The sequence below is a fragment of the Coturnix japonica genome, chromosome 1 (assembly GCF_054131305.1).
Source record: "Coturnix japonica strain WE chromosome 1, WE-NBRP24, whole genome shotgun sequence".
NCBI classification, from domain to species: Eukaryota; Metazoa; Chordata; class Aves; order Galliformes; family Phasianidae; genus Coturnix; species Coturnix japonica.
In genome coordinates this window covers 176,840,937-176,857,305 of record NC_140663.1, presented here as the reverse complement: position 1 = coordinate 176,857,305, position 16,369 = coordinate 176,840,937, and the positions used below count along the sequence as shown (strand labels likewise).

The 16,369-nt window shown below is 44.8% G+C and overlaps 1 protein-coding gene across 10 annotated transcripts in view; it reads left to right on the top strand.

The window, feature by feature from the left end:
* The window catches only part of UVRAG (UV radiation resistance associated), a 61,873-nt gene extending 46,478 nt beyond the window's left edge, over positions 1-15,395 (top strand). For 3 of the 10 annotated variants that reach the window (XR_014932244.1, XM_015852478.3, XM_015852479.3), the window contains 2 exons: positions 2,396-2,487; positions 11,569-15,395. Coding sequence is in view for 8 of the 10 variants with exons in the window: in XM_015852478.3 (XP_015707964.2) it covers positions 2,396-2,487; positions 11,569-12,268 (792 nt within the window). In the remaining 2 variants the exon portion in view is untranslated. Of the gene's footprint in view, positions 1-2,395; positions 2,488-2,514; positions 2,569-3,244; positions 3,441-5,028; positions 5,092-9,057; positions 9,105-11,568 lie in introns of those variants that run through there. The other 7 variants (XR_014932246.1, XM_085510175.1, XM_085510160.1 and 4 more) reach the window with 6 other exon arrangements.
* The last annotated feature ends 974 nt before the right edge of the window (positions 15,396-16,369 follow it).

Genomic DNA, 16,369 nt, shown 5'->3' with positions numbered 1-16,369 from the left:
TGAGATGTGCAAAAGGAATTTCAGTGTAATTTAAGAAATCTCGCTTCCTCATTTCCTTCAGTGTGGACACCCTTGAGCTCTCTGCTCATGATGCATCTCGTTTGCTTCCTCTTTCTATGTTGATAATAACTGGTCAGATAGGAGACTCTTGCTGCTCTCTGAAGTGCCTGCTGTCTGAAGCTTAGTTCTTTCCCAGTCCCTGTTTACTATGTGGTGTGTTTCTTCAGTCACGTAGCACCGAAGGACATGAAGCCGTGTATTGGAGCTAAATATAAGTCAGGAAATGGCAATTAGAGCATCATTAATGATTTACATACGGCCTCATGGAGTCTAAGCAGTCATTCATAGAAGTGAAGACAAACTGTGGGCTTCATTTGGGTTTGGATGGCTGGGTCTGTTGCATGCTGAAGGAACAACCTCCTCTTGGTTCCTTGGTATCTCAGGGTGGAATGGGTGCAGACAGTGACATTCAACAGCAACAATTGAAAACAGAGCTCTGTTTTAGGAGATGGAGGCAGTGCACAGCCAGCTTTTCTGCTCTTGTTTGCCTGCAAACAGAATGTAATTTACCAAGTGAAATCCATCCTGTTTATTCTAGAGGCTTCCCAGAACTCGCATCCCGACTTTCCTTGCTGTGCATCTCGTCTGTTTGCAATCTCTCAACGTTTTTAGCCAGAGCAACGTTTCTTGTACGTGCTTTGAAACAAGCCCGACTCCCATGCATTCCTCTGATCTTGGCTGTTGGGATTAGAGAGATCCTTTAATCCAATTCTTTTCATGCTATGAAACCTTAGAATTTAAGGGTGACTGTAAAAATGAGTGTCGTATTAAAATCCAATTGCGGTAGGAGCAACGAATGTAATGCTTTTAATTTACTTATTTTTTCCTCTTGCCTCGGGCTGTTTCTTTGGTTAACCAAGCCCACTATAATCCCATCAGGAGAATGTGGTGATCATTTAGTAATTTACATTGTATGGTCGTCTTAATCCAGGTTCTATCACTGTAGCAGAAAATACGAAGCCAAGCCCACCATACGACTCGGCCATGTCCATATGGAAATAATAAACCCCGTAATAAATGTTCCACTGTTGTACAGTGCAGCGCTCAGGATGGGTTTCTTCCAAAGCAGTTTTTCTTTCTAAAACACAGACAAGCATAGAAATCATTCCTGATTTCAAGAGTTTTGTTCTCCTATGTTGGTGCTTTGTTTGAGTGGAATTAGACGAGCTCTTGGGTTGAAGCAGAAGTCCTTCCAATTGGATGCTGCCTTCCCACATCCCGCTTTCAGGCATTGCAGAAACAGGTGTGGAGCTCAAAAAATAATACAAAAGAATTAGCTTTGTGGGATTGTTCTGTGTTTCATCGCTTGGCTTTGTGAGTATCACACTGGGGCAGCCGCTGTTTGAGTGTCTGAGTTGGAACTGCTGGAGGGTTTTAAAGCAATGCTCATCGACAACTTTGAGTAGCTGAAAGGAGTCTACAAACACAAGAGGAGTCAACCCTTTGGAAGGGCAGGTAACAGCAGGACAAGGGGAAATGGCTTCAAATTGAAGGAGGGCAGATTGAGGTTGGATGTCAGGGGGAAGCTCTTTACTGAGAGAGAGTGGTGAGGTGCCAACACCAAGGCTGGCAAAGACCTACAAGATCATCCAGTCCAACTGTCCACCCATCACCAATAGTTCTCACTAAACCACGTCCCACAACACAACGTCCAAACATTCCTTGAACTTATTGTATGCACTTTGTGTGATAATCTGGGGGTAAAAACATGTTGCAGTTTGCGTGGAGTCAACATGCCTTCTGTTTGTACCCATTAATGCTTGGGCTAAAGAACTAAAGGCTTCAAACCTGTTAGCTGAGCTACGTGGCAGTGTTTGACCGCTGGCTTCAATTATGAAAGCGCTTTAAATGTTGATATAAACCATTAAAAGAACACAGATTTACTTCAGCTGTTGGACAGCGTGTGTTTGTAGTAGTTGATGCAGCTGATGGTCCCGCATACGTTGATGTGCTCGGGATGACGGATGGCACTTGCACAGAAATGAATGTAGGGAGTTGGTGAACATGTAGGATGTTGTGTTGAAATCTGTGCTGCCCACTTTGTGTTGAGCTGTAAGGCTGCTCTCCCATTACAGATAGGAAACGGAAGGAGGGTAATGAGGTTTAACAGTTGTACTGACTGATGGGTTTGTCCCTGTTCTTGGGTGGGTTTTGCTAATATGAGGTTATGAGTATTAAATGGAATATTTCCTTAAGAATAATAGATGGCCTGGAAATGCTTGATGATCCTACAGCTTATTTGGAAACTGGCTGAATTAACAGAGCACATTATGATATCCATCGGGATGCGGGGTTTGGAAAGCCTTACTAATGTTATCTTTGCCTGTTCTTGTAGCTTAGGTATCAACATGGGCTGAGTACTCCAGATCTACGGCAAACTCTTCCTAACCTGAAAAATTTCATGGAGCTCGGGCTCATGGTCAGATGGTAAGCAGTTTTCTTCTTTTTTTTTAGGCATTCGTTGCATCTGCTGCCAGCCCTTGTATATTGTGACAGTCCAGGAGCTTGGAAGACCTTAAACAGAACAGGTCTTAAAAGCCTGGTTAGCATCTGCCTTCCCATTTGCTTTAAAGTATAATAGAAGCGAGCTGCGTGGTAGTCTGTGAATTGTAATCACACAATCATTAAGGTTGAACCACCAAGATGAGCATAATCACTGCTAGTGAAAAGAGCTGTTGTGTGTTGAGTGTTGTTGCTAAATGGGAAGCTCCATTATTTGGTAACTGAAGGTAGGGCAGCATTCCAGAGAAATGCTAATTGCTGTGATTAGCTGTGGAGGATCCAGAATCCTCTCCATTCTCTATACAGAAAGTCACAGAAACCAGTCTGCTGTGTTACAAGGCCAGCGTGGGGTTTCCTTGCAGAAGCTGTTTCAGCATAAGGCTTGAGCAGTTCTCCTTAATGCCGCTGAGATACCCTGTAACAAATGTCGAAGGCTCATTCCTGCAGTCTTTACGTGCTTCATACTCATTTATATGTATTCTTTTGAATTGCATTTACTCATGCAGCATCTGACCTTCAAACAGTTCTGTCTTGCCTTCCCTATCTTCATTCTTTAGCTGCCCGATTGCCACCCAAACATAGCATTGTTCAGTTTTAGGAGCCCTCAGTTAATGATTCACCTCTACCCCATGGTTGTGGAGGTGGTGGATGTTCTCTTGTGTCACTGCCTTGCTCTTTGCAGATATTCCAGATGCTGCAAGGTGTTGAAAATACCATCCAGTGTGAGGTAACCCCAGCAGGGTTTGCTGCCAGATCACTTGGTGTTGCCCTGTTGATGGAGATGGACTCAACACTACTTCTGTCACAGTTAATGCTAAATTGGGGTGAAGAGTTGCTCCTAATGGGATAATAAACTATGAAGCACTAATAGGCAGACATTAATGACTTGGAGCTGGTTTGTGGCTTCTGGGAGAATCTCAAAACCAGAAGATACGATTTGAAATGACACCGCTGTGACACTGGCTGATCTTTAACAGTGGAGTTAAAGCTTTCTGGGGCTGTTCCTATTGCATCTTAGTTCCCTGGAGCACTGAGCAAACCCTGCAGGTTTTATACCATCTTCTCACTGCTGAAACTTCAGAAGGGTTTTGCTTTTTCAGAGATGATGATCGCTGCCTTCTAGTTGACTGAGCGTATCTCTGTTCATCCAGTACTCATGGGAAGGAGAACAGTTATAAAGGCAGCTTGTGGTCACACACCCTTGAATACAAAAAGGCCAAAGGGGGAAGGAAAAAGAAGCAGCTTTTTGTTGCTGCTCCAGTTGAAAATGATAGGAGCAGCCTTTGGATGGAGCAGTGTGCCTCGGAGTAACGCGGCTCAGTATCAGACCCCTGGGACAAGGATTCTGCTTTTAGTAACAGCCACTACAGTCCTGTGGGACATCTCTGTACCACTTTCCAGCCCTTATTGCTGTGCTTTGCTTTGCTTTTATCTTTCCTTCAGCCCTTGCATAGAGAGGCTTATCAAAGCGAGCGAAGCTGTTTGGCAACTCGTTGCACTGGGAGGATCATCTTGGCAAAGGGAAACACATATGGGAGGAGGAGAGGAGAGGGATGGTCTTTGAGCAGAGCAGTGCAAGTGTTGCCTGATGGAAGTCCAGCTCAGCCAGCAAACAGAGAAGAGGAAGCTGTGATTCTCATGCAGTTCCATATTCTCAGTAGATTCTCCCTTCTTTTCTTATCCCGAGGTGCAGGAAGAAAAGCTTTAATTATCAGGTAGATATCGCTGTTGGTTTAAGTGAGGCATCCATCGCTGTGATGTCAAAACCCAAAGATAACTTGTGGTCACCTGAATAAGAATACAAAGGGCTAAAATACCCACACCATGGCTTCTGGAACACCTGAACCTGATGTGCGGGGTGGGATGGGTGCAGGTGGTCCTTGTCCTCTCCATTCAGCAGAGATGTGAAGGCTCTGGGTCACATTAAGTGATCTTGAGGTCCCTTCCAACCCAGGTCATTCTATGATCAGGTTTCAAGGTGTGCCCCTCTGCTCTTCCCTTCCGCTGTGCATTAGCTTTGAAGAGCTGACGGTGGCAGCTTGTTGGAGGTTTTGCCTTCATGCTGCTGGGTTTTCTTTCTTCCTGTTAGGCTACACGCAGTCATTAGCAAGACAAAACACATTTTTGGGCTGGATAATATTTCAAAACATGTAGGAATATTAAGCACAGTTCTCCGGGAATATTGCATTCCCTCTTTGCCCCCACATGAACGTCTGTGCCTCATTTCCTTCTCACCCCCACGACTCGCATGCATAGTTGTTCTTTTTTTAACTCAAGGCTAATGACTCTAAACAAGGCTCCTTAGTGCTTCCTGATAATATAAATGGCAATGAGCCTTTACAGGGAGTCTAACTCAAGGGGAAAACTGGCCAGACTTCCATAGCCAGGCACTGAAGTTGAGCGCGTAGGTAGCAGAGCACAGATGCCCACTGTCTTGTGAATAATGTCTGCTTACATATATTTAAGCAAGCAGAAAGGCCACCAGCTGTTAAAATGAAGATTGGATTTTTCGTTTTCAGGATACAGCAGGTGAGTAACCCAATGCTGTGTGCTGCAGACTGTAGTAGGCCAAGTATTTCCAGGCTATCCTTCATCTGCGGGATGAGAGCAGGAGCAGGGGAGGTAGCGATGAGTTTGTTTATTATTCACACGTTCATTTACACTGACTGGTTGGTTCTTTTGTTGTTCAGCTGCTTGTCTTCAGTTTCCTTTGTTATCACTCTAGATAGCTTCTGCTGGACTGCTGTCAAATCACAACCACTGGTAAACACCAGCGCTTACATTGCACTTGGTTTATCTTTGAAGAGGACCTACTCGTACTTTTTACTTTCCTCAGGAGACACCTGTGTTTCTCTGCAGCCTGGAATTGAATCCCATAGGTAAACAGGGTAGCCAAAGCCTGTACTTATTTAATTCAGGCTTAGCCTCACTCTCTGAGAAGGATCAGCTTAGATCTGAGTACAGAATAGTTTTGTTACTCCTCCAGATGTGGAGATGATGTTTAATTATTACTTTTTACAGCTTTGGTAGAAGAGCCCATTATTTCAGACTTCAATCAGAGCAAATTTGGCAATTTTCTATAGGTTTCTATAGGCTTCAGGCTCTGATGAGCTTCATAGTTCTGCCTGCAGCCCGCTGTAGATGTGCAGGGTTGGACCGAGGTTTAATTGCATTGCTGCTGGATCCCTCTGCCTGGTGAAACTTGTTTTAGTTTCTCAAGCAGGACACTTAAATGATTAATACATATCTTCACATCACAGCTGGCATGATTTATTGCATCAAGCTTGCAGGTCTGCAAGCTCTGCTTCCCTCTTCGTCTCTCACCTGGCACTGCTGTATTTACTGTTCTCCTGTACCCCAACTGCACAGTGTTGCTGCATTACATGTAGATGAAGCCAAGACAGATCTGCTGCCTCTGCACATGCTGTTACAGAAGCTACACAATAGCAAAGCCTTACTTTCCTGCTATGAAAGCTATGAAGACCTGCTATGAAGACCTGCTATGAGACCTGGATGATGTCTCACTTTCTTAAGGCAAAAGACGACAAACCAAAGCACAGTGTGCCTTTGCAACCCCGGCCATTCTATGATCCTATCATGACATTTGAGTTTCAGAGACATGCCTTGGTTCATATCCTAGACTCAAGAGGAGGCCGACACGTAGCATCAGAGCAGAGGAAACTCTGGTAGCTTAATTTATGAAGATTTTTATATTTCAAAAACACGTGTCAGAATTCCATCGCTGCCAAAAGGCACAGTTTCACCTCAGCTTCGTACTGGCAGCCTCCCTTTGCATCGCTGTCACCGCTGTGTGTTACTTACCCAGTAATCTTAGAGAAGGTGAGAAGCTGCTATTGCTTTGTAGCACGGCTGACATGATATTGGCCCAGGGCTGCGCTTGGAGCTTCAGACATTTCAGATGGCTGTAAACCAATTTAAACACCTACATTTAGCCTCCTTGCTGCCATGAGGTCATAGTTTGCAACACACACACACACACACACAAAAGATCAAATGGTGTTTAAGTTATTATTTTTTTTGTTAAAGTATTCTCATACCAAAGAGCTGTAGCTGTGGATTTTGGCTTTGGGCCCGACAATCAAGATTTAGTATTTTGACCAGCTGTGATCCAGTAATGTCCCTCAGAGGAAATGTTTTGCAGGGAGGAAAAGATGCATATTGGAGCCTGTGAATTGTGTTCTGTCTCATAATGCTTTACAGTTTCTCTGTGCCCTTTGCAGACTGATTAAATAATGGCAACTGAATCTGACCGAAGAAACTCTTTATCAAAACCATAAATGGATTCCAGTTGTAATCTGTTCTCAAGGAAAAAAACCAACTCCAGGAGTGGCTGTCCTCTCTTTCGGTCACTGTTCTGTAGGTGTTTGCAGTGTAGAGTTCACATCTTGCACCACAGGTCTGCAGGGCTGCCCAAACGGTCTAATTACTGCAGAGTAGCAGTGAGTATTCTGGGGCAGAAAGCAGATATTTTGTCGATTTTCTGCCAATAGAACTTGTAGCTGAAGTTAGGGTATGCATCAGTTGCCGTTCTCAATTTGGATGCAAGTGAAGCACTGAGGTCGGTGGTGATGTAATTCTCTTATCTGCGATAGCCAATAAATCAGTTTCTCTTCCACTTTTGTTTTTAACATAGGAATTCTACTTCCTAAGAGCAATTTGACCTATTCCTCTGTGTCACTCGTCCCAGCCTGATCCAACTGGATGACCTAAGCACCTGATTAAGACCCAGTGACAGTTCATCAGGCCAGGTTTTCCTGTTCCACCAGTCGCAGGCTGTTCCTTTTGGGAAGGTGTCCACATCTGTTTGTGGTTTCAGAAGATCAAGCAGGTCATTGTGTCAGGAAGCTGAACCAGCTCCCCCCTGGGGACTCAGCTCAAGGCTGTACCTCAGAGTAAAGGGCTGCACTCCTGCACGCTACTCTTCTTTGGCTAGTGAGGATACCTTGCAGTCTCTATAGTTTATGGGCAATTGGATGTTAATTTTCTATGTGAAGTGCTTTTTTCTTATTAATTCCATGAAGCTGATAAAGCACCTCTTTCTTACGGCTTTGCCTTGATGCAGTGCTGTGAGTTTTGGTAACCATACAGCTGTTGCTCAAGGGAAATACGAGTAGAATAGAGTTCCTCTGTCAGCTGCTTGTTTTCTTAGCGGGTGATAGCAACCTTGTACGTCTGAGCTCTGTGCTTCTTTGGAAACGTTACTTCTGATCTGAAACCGTGGTTTGACTTCACATTCTCACCTGTGGGAAGGCGAGGAAGCAGGAGGAGGTCCCTTGGCTTGACTGGCTAATCCGCTATAGCTCAGAACTGTGTAGTTTTCTCTTGCCTGCAGTGTGATGATTGATCACATAGAATGGCTTGGGGTTGGAAGGGACTTCAAAGATAATCCAGTTCCACCCGCCAACCACTAAATCAGTCACTAGATCAGGCTGCCCAGGGCCCCCACCTTGAGCACCTCCAGGGATGGAGCATCCACAGCTTGTGGGTACAGAGATCCATTCATTCTAAACTAGTGGTTGGTCAGTTTGTGGCCAAGAAGAGCCATCCTGAGGGGGTGACGGTCCCCTTGATCACCAAGGGCTCACAGTATGGTGCTTCCCACCCTTCTTGCCTGTTATTTTGTCCACCAGTGACTGTGGAAGGAAGGTACACAATGAACTCTTGGATGGCTGATCTCCAAAGGCCTTTGCATGTATTTATTTTCATCTAAATGCCGTAGCTAATATTTGATAAGCAGTTAAGCCATTCTGTTGACCTCATTCCTGCTCTCTCAGCTTTAGGCTGTTATCCATGTGTTTATTCCTGACTGAAGCTCAGCCCATCCCATTCGTATTTTTTGGCAGCAAGGAACTGAATGGGCAATCTGCCTCCATATGTCTCCAACAGATTAAAACCCAACCTTACAGGCTGAAGCAAGGCCCGTTTAACCATATGTGGTTTAAGGAGCCTGGCTGCAAGTGCTTTTTGTTCTAATTCATTAGTTTGAACGCTCGTATGATAAATGAAGATGATTCCTGCTGTATTGCCCTATGGACCACCCTTATGTACTCTGCTAAAGAACTGGGAGGTTGTTTTGTAAATGAGGGAGATTAGCTCTGCTTGCTGCTATGTTTAGGCTGTTAGATCACTTAGTGTAGATCATTCTGCCAGTTCAACATACTGAGAGATTTTTTTCCCTTGGCTGCTGGACTGAAGAAGTATTGTTCAGACACACATAACACGTTAGCTTGAATGGCCTTGTCATAACAAGCACTTTAAAAACTCTTCTGGTCCTGCAAACTAATTAACGTTCTCACCCTTTTGACTGCATTTACAAAGCAGTTTGGGTGTATTTCTTTGTAAGAGGAGCTCTAGTTTACATGCCCACCGGAACAGTTTATAAAGCTGCATCTCTGGAGCTAATTAGACATTGCAGTTGTTCATGTTTGTTGTACTCAGGCACTTAACATCTTTGCTGTTTCTTCACCTTCATAGCAAACGTTCTGTTGTACCTAAGTTGGACTGATCAGCACTTACTGAAGGTAATTTGAGACCTGCCAGTTAGTCTTGTGCCAAGCTCTTTGCACGGATATCTTTGTCCTTTAAAGAGTCTAATCACATCCAGTAGGAGGACCAGCTTCAAACACGCCTGTTCAGGCCACTCTGCTTTTCTTGTTTCTCCCCTGGGCCCTTTTCTGACCGCTTGCATTTCAGGCAGGAGCTTTTATCACTGCAGTATTGTGCAAAGAGTAGATTGCTTTGTGACTGTTACAAGAAATGCTCATCTGTGCTTAAATTCACAATGCAATGTGCAGCTTGAAATTCTTCCAGGCTTAGATTTTCATCTCTTGAATGCCTTCCCCGGGACTTTAGATAGTCAAAGAAGATTCAGAACAATGGCAGAACTTCCTGTAAGCCCTTCTTGGCGTTGTCCCTAGATCAAGAAACAAGAAGCCCTTCCATCAAGCCTTTCATTTGCTATGTAAGGATGCAAGATCTTATGCTGTGGCTTTTCCACCAAGCTTAGAGCTATTCCTTCTGAAGCCTCCTGGTGGGTGTGGGCCCAGCAGAATAATGAGCAAGGTATATCCAGACCTTTGTAGCATTGAAGCTCTTGCTCTGTTGGGCTCCTCTGTGTACCTCACAAGGCTTGTGACAGGTTTGGGCTCCTCTTAGCAGCCAGGCTGGTCCAAGCTCATGCTTTGGGCTCAGTTTTGTGAAGGTTCAGCAAGCCTGGAGGAGATGTGGAAAAGCCAAGTCTCGAGATAAACAGAATCTAATGAAATAAATGAGGGTTTATTCGGTATGACTTATTGTCTGATTCAAGGCTGGATGGTTCAAGCTGGAGGAAGGGGAGGGGAGAGGAGACCATCCCTAACATACATCTGCAGTGCACATTGCCTAAACAGAGCTTTCAACTGTCCTGACTCAGATTTTTGTCATATTGCATCATTTTGAAAATAAATGGTTGATTGTACAGGGGTTGGATGAAGTATTTAAAATCCATGTGTGAAAGTCTCTGGTCAGTAAGGGACTGTAGGATAACCTCTGAGGCTGCACACACAGCACTTGAGAGCATCTGTGGCACATGCTGCTTTCTTTGTCACCTCCACTGAGAACTCTCCAAAGCTTTGCAAAGAAAGCCTTGAATGCTCTTTGGTGCACCTTAAAGGGGTCAAACAGCAGTTGACCTAAGGAGGAAGTTGCTGGCTTTGCTGCTGGCTGCATGCATGGTATCTATTGCTCTGTTCCACTGTCTGCAACTGTGAATTGCAGCAAGGAGCTTTTCCTTAAGGTGACTGGGGTTGTTAGAGGGGAGAAGAAAGACCAAGATGTGCATTAAGGGGCAGCCTGGGAGGAAGCAAGATGGGAGAGGCAATGAAAGAGCAGCAGAACCACGCGCTGCCTTCCTATGGGGATGCTTATTTTTCACACAGGGACCTGTGGCAACCTTGCTTATCCTATTTACAAAAGGGAGAAACTAACAATACAATGGAAAAGGATCTATGTTGAGGGCTGTCTGTAGCTGCTGTTACAACATTTCTCCCTGTGAGACATATCCCAAAATCCATCAGGCCTTGAATAGGAGGAGAGAGTTTTAAGCAGAACTAATGAAGTTGACTCGTCCTGACAGCAGCCGAGTCTGGGTTGTATATTCAGGGGACCAGAAATAACTGTATTTAAAAGCAATTGGAAGGAAAATGAACTGGTTGCTTGAAAGTTAAGGTACAGCACGCTATTTGCATATAGGATGGCGATTGTATTTGGATAAGGATTAAACCCATGAAGGAAAATTCACATTACGCCCCAGATGACGCAAAGCGGACGTTCCAAATTACAGACCCTGAGACGGTGTAAGTGGGACCGTATTAACAGTCAAATTCAACTTGTAAATTAAACACGATTATCCCACGTTCTGCAAGAAACTGATGCTGACACTTGTCCAAAAAGGTTTGGAACGATTGGCACGGCAAAGCAAAAGATCTGGCAGAAATAATCAGCTGCAAATAGCAAAGTTAGCACGGCTTTCCTCCTTCGTGCAGCTGTCAGTAAAGTCCACGGCTGGAAGAAGTCTCTCGTAGAGGATTCAGCCCTTATTACTTGCTTTTGAAGGGTTTATGATGGCCCAGCACAGGCCATAAATACATAAATACACGGTCAACAGTAATAATTCATAAAGCACAGCCTGGTCCTATAAAATGGTGTTAACAGTCCGAATTAACGTAACGTGGTGGTTTCTTGGGTGATTGACTCTTCAAGTCGTGGGGTTTTGTAAATGTTCCCTGCATGATCTTGCCGGCTTTCAGTAAAGCTGTCCTCTGGGGTGTCTTCTGCAGTTCATATGGCGTTAAACACTTGTGGGCTTTTTAGCACTTTAGGATACAAGCGGTTGGCCAGACAGAGCTCGGAGTTGTGATAAAATAATTGCTTCAGCCTTTGGTGCAACATCTGTATTGCTCGTGAGCGTGCCTGACAGCTGTGATTTATCCTTTCCTTCTTTTATAGTGATCGACACCACACATCCAGCGCAATTCCCGTTCCAAAGAGGCAGAGCTCGAGCTTCGGCAGATTGGATGTTGGCTTTTCCAGTGGGCTTCCTTCTCCGGATAAAGGACTCCGAAAACGAGCCAGCACGGGAAACGAGAGGCTGCAGTACAAAACTCCTCCTCCTAGTTACGACTCTGCTTTAACGCAGCCTGTAGCCATTGCGGCCCATGTGGGAGAATTAGATAAAAAGCCCGGATCATTATCTTCTTCCCTCGATACCTCCATGGACTCCTCAAAAGGAAATAAGAAAGGAGAGGACTTGTGTGGCAGTTTAAACGGAGAAAACGGGAGCCTAACCAATACCCAAGACCAGCAGGAGTCTTTCCTAGGACATAGTAGTGCAATAAATGGGGCGTTGCTGCCCGGTGAGTGTTCCAGCACCACAAGCAGCGAGCAGCCCTGTGAGTTTCGGCCCTCGCTCGGCCCCGTCCTTTGCTGCACTGTGGAGCAAGCAGAGGAGATAATGGGGATGGAAGCGACGGGGTTCAGCACGGGAGATCAGCTAGAAGACTTTAACTCCATCCCAGTGGAGCACGCTGTGGCTGTGGAGTGTGACGAACAGGTCCTGGGGGAGTTTGAGGAGTTCTCTCGGAGGATCTACGCACTGAATGAAAACATGTCCAGCTTCCGCAGGCCGCGTAAAAGTTCGGACAAGTGAGCTGGGGCAGGGATCCGATAGTGGACACTGAGGTGGAATCAGCGATCTGGGATAGAGAGAAAAATTGCACTTATTCTTTATATTAATTATATATATATATATATAAATATTAAAAAAAAAAAGCTAAAGCTATTCCAATGGTGTTAGGACAAACAGACTTGTGACTGAGCACGATAGCAAAGGATCATGGTATAATTCACGGCCCAGGTAGATTTTGGTTCTGCCCCCAGTCCTCATGTGTCTGGTATTTATAACCTGTTGGGTTTTGTGGGGTTTTTTTTTAGGCGGTGGAGTCAATTTGTAAGTGCTTTCCTGGAAACAAAAATCTTCGAGTGCTGATCAGGCCCTCCTTACGAACATTTGTTTTCTTAACTATTATTTAGAATTAAACTTTAATCTTTTCAGAAGGAAAGAAAAAGAAGTTAATTTAAAAACGCGATTATGATAAGAGCTCTTCATGTTCTCCCATATACTCCTGAGCAGTGCAGTTGGTGTGACAGAATTGCCATGAATTAGCCATAGTCAGTTGTTTGCACTGATGCTTCCCTGTGCCTGATTCATCATCTTCGTGTATCCTCCTTTCCTCCACGCTCAGTCCTCCTACCAGTAGAGCCTACGAGGACCCAAAGCACCTCTTAAAGTTTGTTAAAATCTCGTGTCTCCTTCTCACTTCAGGCATTATCTCCAAGTTAATCAGTGGAAGCCTAACGAGTGTGCAGTGTGAGTGGGGTTCACCCATTGTGCTTGGAATTAGGCTAACTTGTGGCATCACTCTGCCCTCTGTAGAAAGGAGGCACTTGGTGTCATCTAAATTAATATCTTTTTAACCAGACCACTTGTATGTTAAGGAAGAACCTTCCAGTATTGGCTTTTGGGGCTGCTCACCCCTGGCACATGTGTTTGGCTAATGGGAAAGCAATTAGCAGCCCACTCTGTGATTCCTGGTATTTGTTTGAGTTTGGATTCCATTCCTCTTGCTTTCCATATTGTATACCCAAGAATTGGTGCTGGGTCATCAGCTCTCAAATATAAAAAATATGTAGCTTCATCATGCCTGGCTTTTTTGTTTTCCTCCCTTGTCCATGTCTTCTTTTGAACCAATGACCTACTCTTTCTCCTAGCACCTCTGTAAGGCCAGTCTAAATTAACTTCTTAAAATGCGGATATGTATGATCTCAACTGTGTGTTGTCAAAGCAAGATGTGTACGTGAGAATCAGTAGACACCACAGCACCACTCTAGGATATACATTTTCCAGGTAGCACTTTAATGACTCTATTAAAACTGTATTCACGTTTCTTCTGTTAGCTTTAACAGTTGTGCCTACCACTGAGCTGTTGGGTTGGGCTGTGCCTACCACTGAGCTGTTGGATTGGGCTGTGCCTACCATGGAGCTGTTGGATTGGGTTGTACCTACCAGGGAGGGAGTTGTTGGATTGGGTTATGCCTACCATTTAACTGTTGGATTAGGTTATGCTTACCATTTAGCTGTTGGATTGGGTTGTACCTACCATGGAGCTGTTGGATTGGGTTGTACCTACCATGGAGCTGTTGGATTGGGTTGTACCTACCATGGAGCTGTTGGATTGGGTTGTACCTACCATGGAGCTGTTGAGTTGGGTTGTACCTACCATGGAGTTGTTGAATTGGGTTATACCTACCAGGGAGGGAGTTGTTGGATTGGGTTGTACCTATCATTGAGTTCTTGGATTGGGTTGTACCTACCATGGAGCTGTTGGATTGGGTTGTACCTACCAGGGAGGGAGTTGTTGGATTGGGTTTTACCTACCATGGAGCTGTTGGATTGGGCCTTTCTGCACAGTCATTTCTTTGATCTGTTCCAGTAAGGTGGAAGCACTCAAGGCAAGAATGTGGGCACGCTTGTGAATATCTTCTCCCCTCAATAAACTCTTCTGTTGAAACCTTGCAAAAAACATCCATAAAGGCTTGAAGCACAGCCCTCATCTCTGAGAAGAATTAGGTAGGGAATTTTTGCTGTATTTCAGTGCATTGAGAGCTAGAATTGAATACCTGGAACCAGCACAGGGCGCTCTTCTTGAGCTGGGCAGAGGATCCTCTAATTGTTCCTCTCTACCTTCTGTTGGCAGTTCAGCTGTAGCCAAAATTCAGTACCATTGAGTCATCTGGGCACATAGAGAGTTGAAATCCAGCACAGTCAAAGTATCACAGAGTGGATTGTAGTCACACTAATGTTCCTTTGTCACGTTGACAGCAGTCTGTGTAGGGTGGTGACTCTTCAGAGCAACCCAAAGAGTAGTTGTGCAGTCACAGCGGTGGAGTGTCTCAGAGCAATGAGTTGACTCGTAATTCGGTTTGTAGAGCATCGTTGGGACTTTTATTCATTAGTTGCACATTTCCTCAGGTGGCACCCAACCAAATGAAGTTTATTTGTCTCGTGTTGCCGTTCCCGTTGGAGCCCTGGACTTGTTAACGTGTCAAACACAGCAGCTGATGTCTGCATCTGTGTCACCTAGCTCCTCTGGGCTTTCTATGGATGCATCTCTCATAGACCTTAAATTGCTCCCAGGCTTACTTGCCATCTTTACCACTTTATATAGAAGGTGTGAAGGCAGGGGGGGAGACAACACTGTAGGGCTAATTAAGGCATCAACCAACATCTTTGCTATGGAGGATGGGAGGATTGTACGGTTGTACGGACCGCAGCTTCTTTTTGTGACTTTATTTTCTTCCTCAGTAAATGACTTTGAGAACAGCATTAGTGGGAGGGAAACAAAGAGCGAGTTGGGAGGTGAGAAGGTATATCACAGCCTGCTTTAAACTGCCAGCAGCCCTTCAGTTCCTGCACAGCCGTGACACCATTCAATGCCTCTGAACGTCTCCGAGTGGAGAAAGCATTTTGTTGCAATCTTTTCCCCCTCACTTAAATTCCTCTAAGGTTTCTTTTGAGGATATTAGTTTTGGAAGGTCATATCCCAATCTATTTTTATAGCGAGCACAACAGCATTGGCTTCTCCTTGCTTGACCAGGTATTTAAAACAGGCAAAAGACAAAGTATCCCATAGTCAATGACTCATTAAAACTATCTTGGTAACTGCGGGAAAGCTCATCTGTATTTATAAAATAAAAATGATTAGTATCACCCAAAAGTTGTGTGTCTCCTCTTCGTGGCTCCTTTGTGTTTGCTTTCTTCTGTCCCCAGGTGAGGAGGGGGCTTTCACTTGCCAATAAACCACCTTCTGAGGGGTTTCATTGCTGGTTAGTTGTCAGTCAGCTTGTTTTGTCTATGATAGAAAGTGATCTCAGTTTTATTCTTGTAGCTGTCAGATGTCAGCTCTGTTGTAGAAGGAATTTGTGCTGCATGTATTGCATCGACTCACCTGGGTTTAACCCATTTGCTCTGTCTAACTTTGAGCGGTCAATTTTTAAAGGTGTTTTGTTAAAACTCTCATTTCAGTTTCTGCTCCGGGTATCATTCCTTGACATGCCTGTAGAACATCAGCATCAGGTCCAGCCTGGGTTGTCTTTGTTTCGACAGGAAAACAAGAACTATTTCAGGTTTAACACTGGCTTTATTGAATAGAACCAAACCGCTGCCCACCAAAAAAATCCAACAAAAAATAAACAGAAATTACTTTCTGGTGCTCAGATATTATAAAGGACCCATTGACACAGCCCTATTGAGCCAAAACCTGGCTGGAGGAGCCCCATGTGGACTGGCACTGCTTTCCCCACTCCTGTAAGCAGATGTTTTCTGCTCCTGTGCAGGGGAAATTCTCTCCCCAAACTGCCAATGGAGGAGAATGTAGGCTGTGTTTTCGGCTTTGCCTGGACAGCCCAGTGACTCTCATGGGAAGGGAAGGATGTTTTGTGCCCCAGCTGCAGAGCTGCACTCCTCAGCCCGATGCTGCGTGCCTGTATTGATTGCCTGCACTACCCAAAACGAGCTCAGCCTGTTTCTTTAGGCAAAGCTAACTGTAGTTTCCTTGGCTGGGGAGAGGTGAGATGGGGAATAAATCTAACACTTGCTCTAATTATTGGGTTTTTGGCCTTTTGGCAGCAGCGCTGGCTTTCCGTCAGGTCCACCTGCCAGCAGTGGGCCACGCTCTGCGTGCGGGGCCAG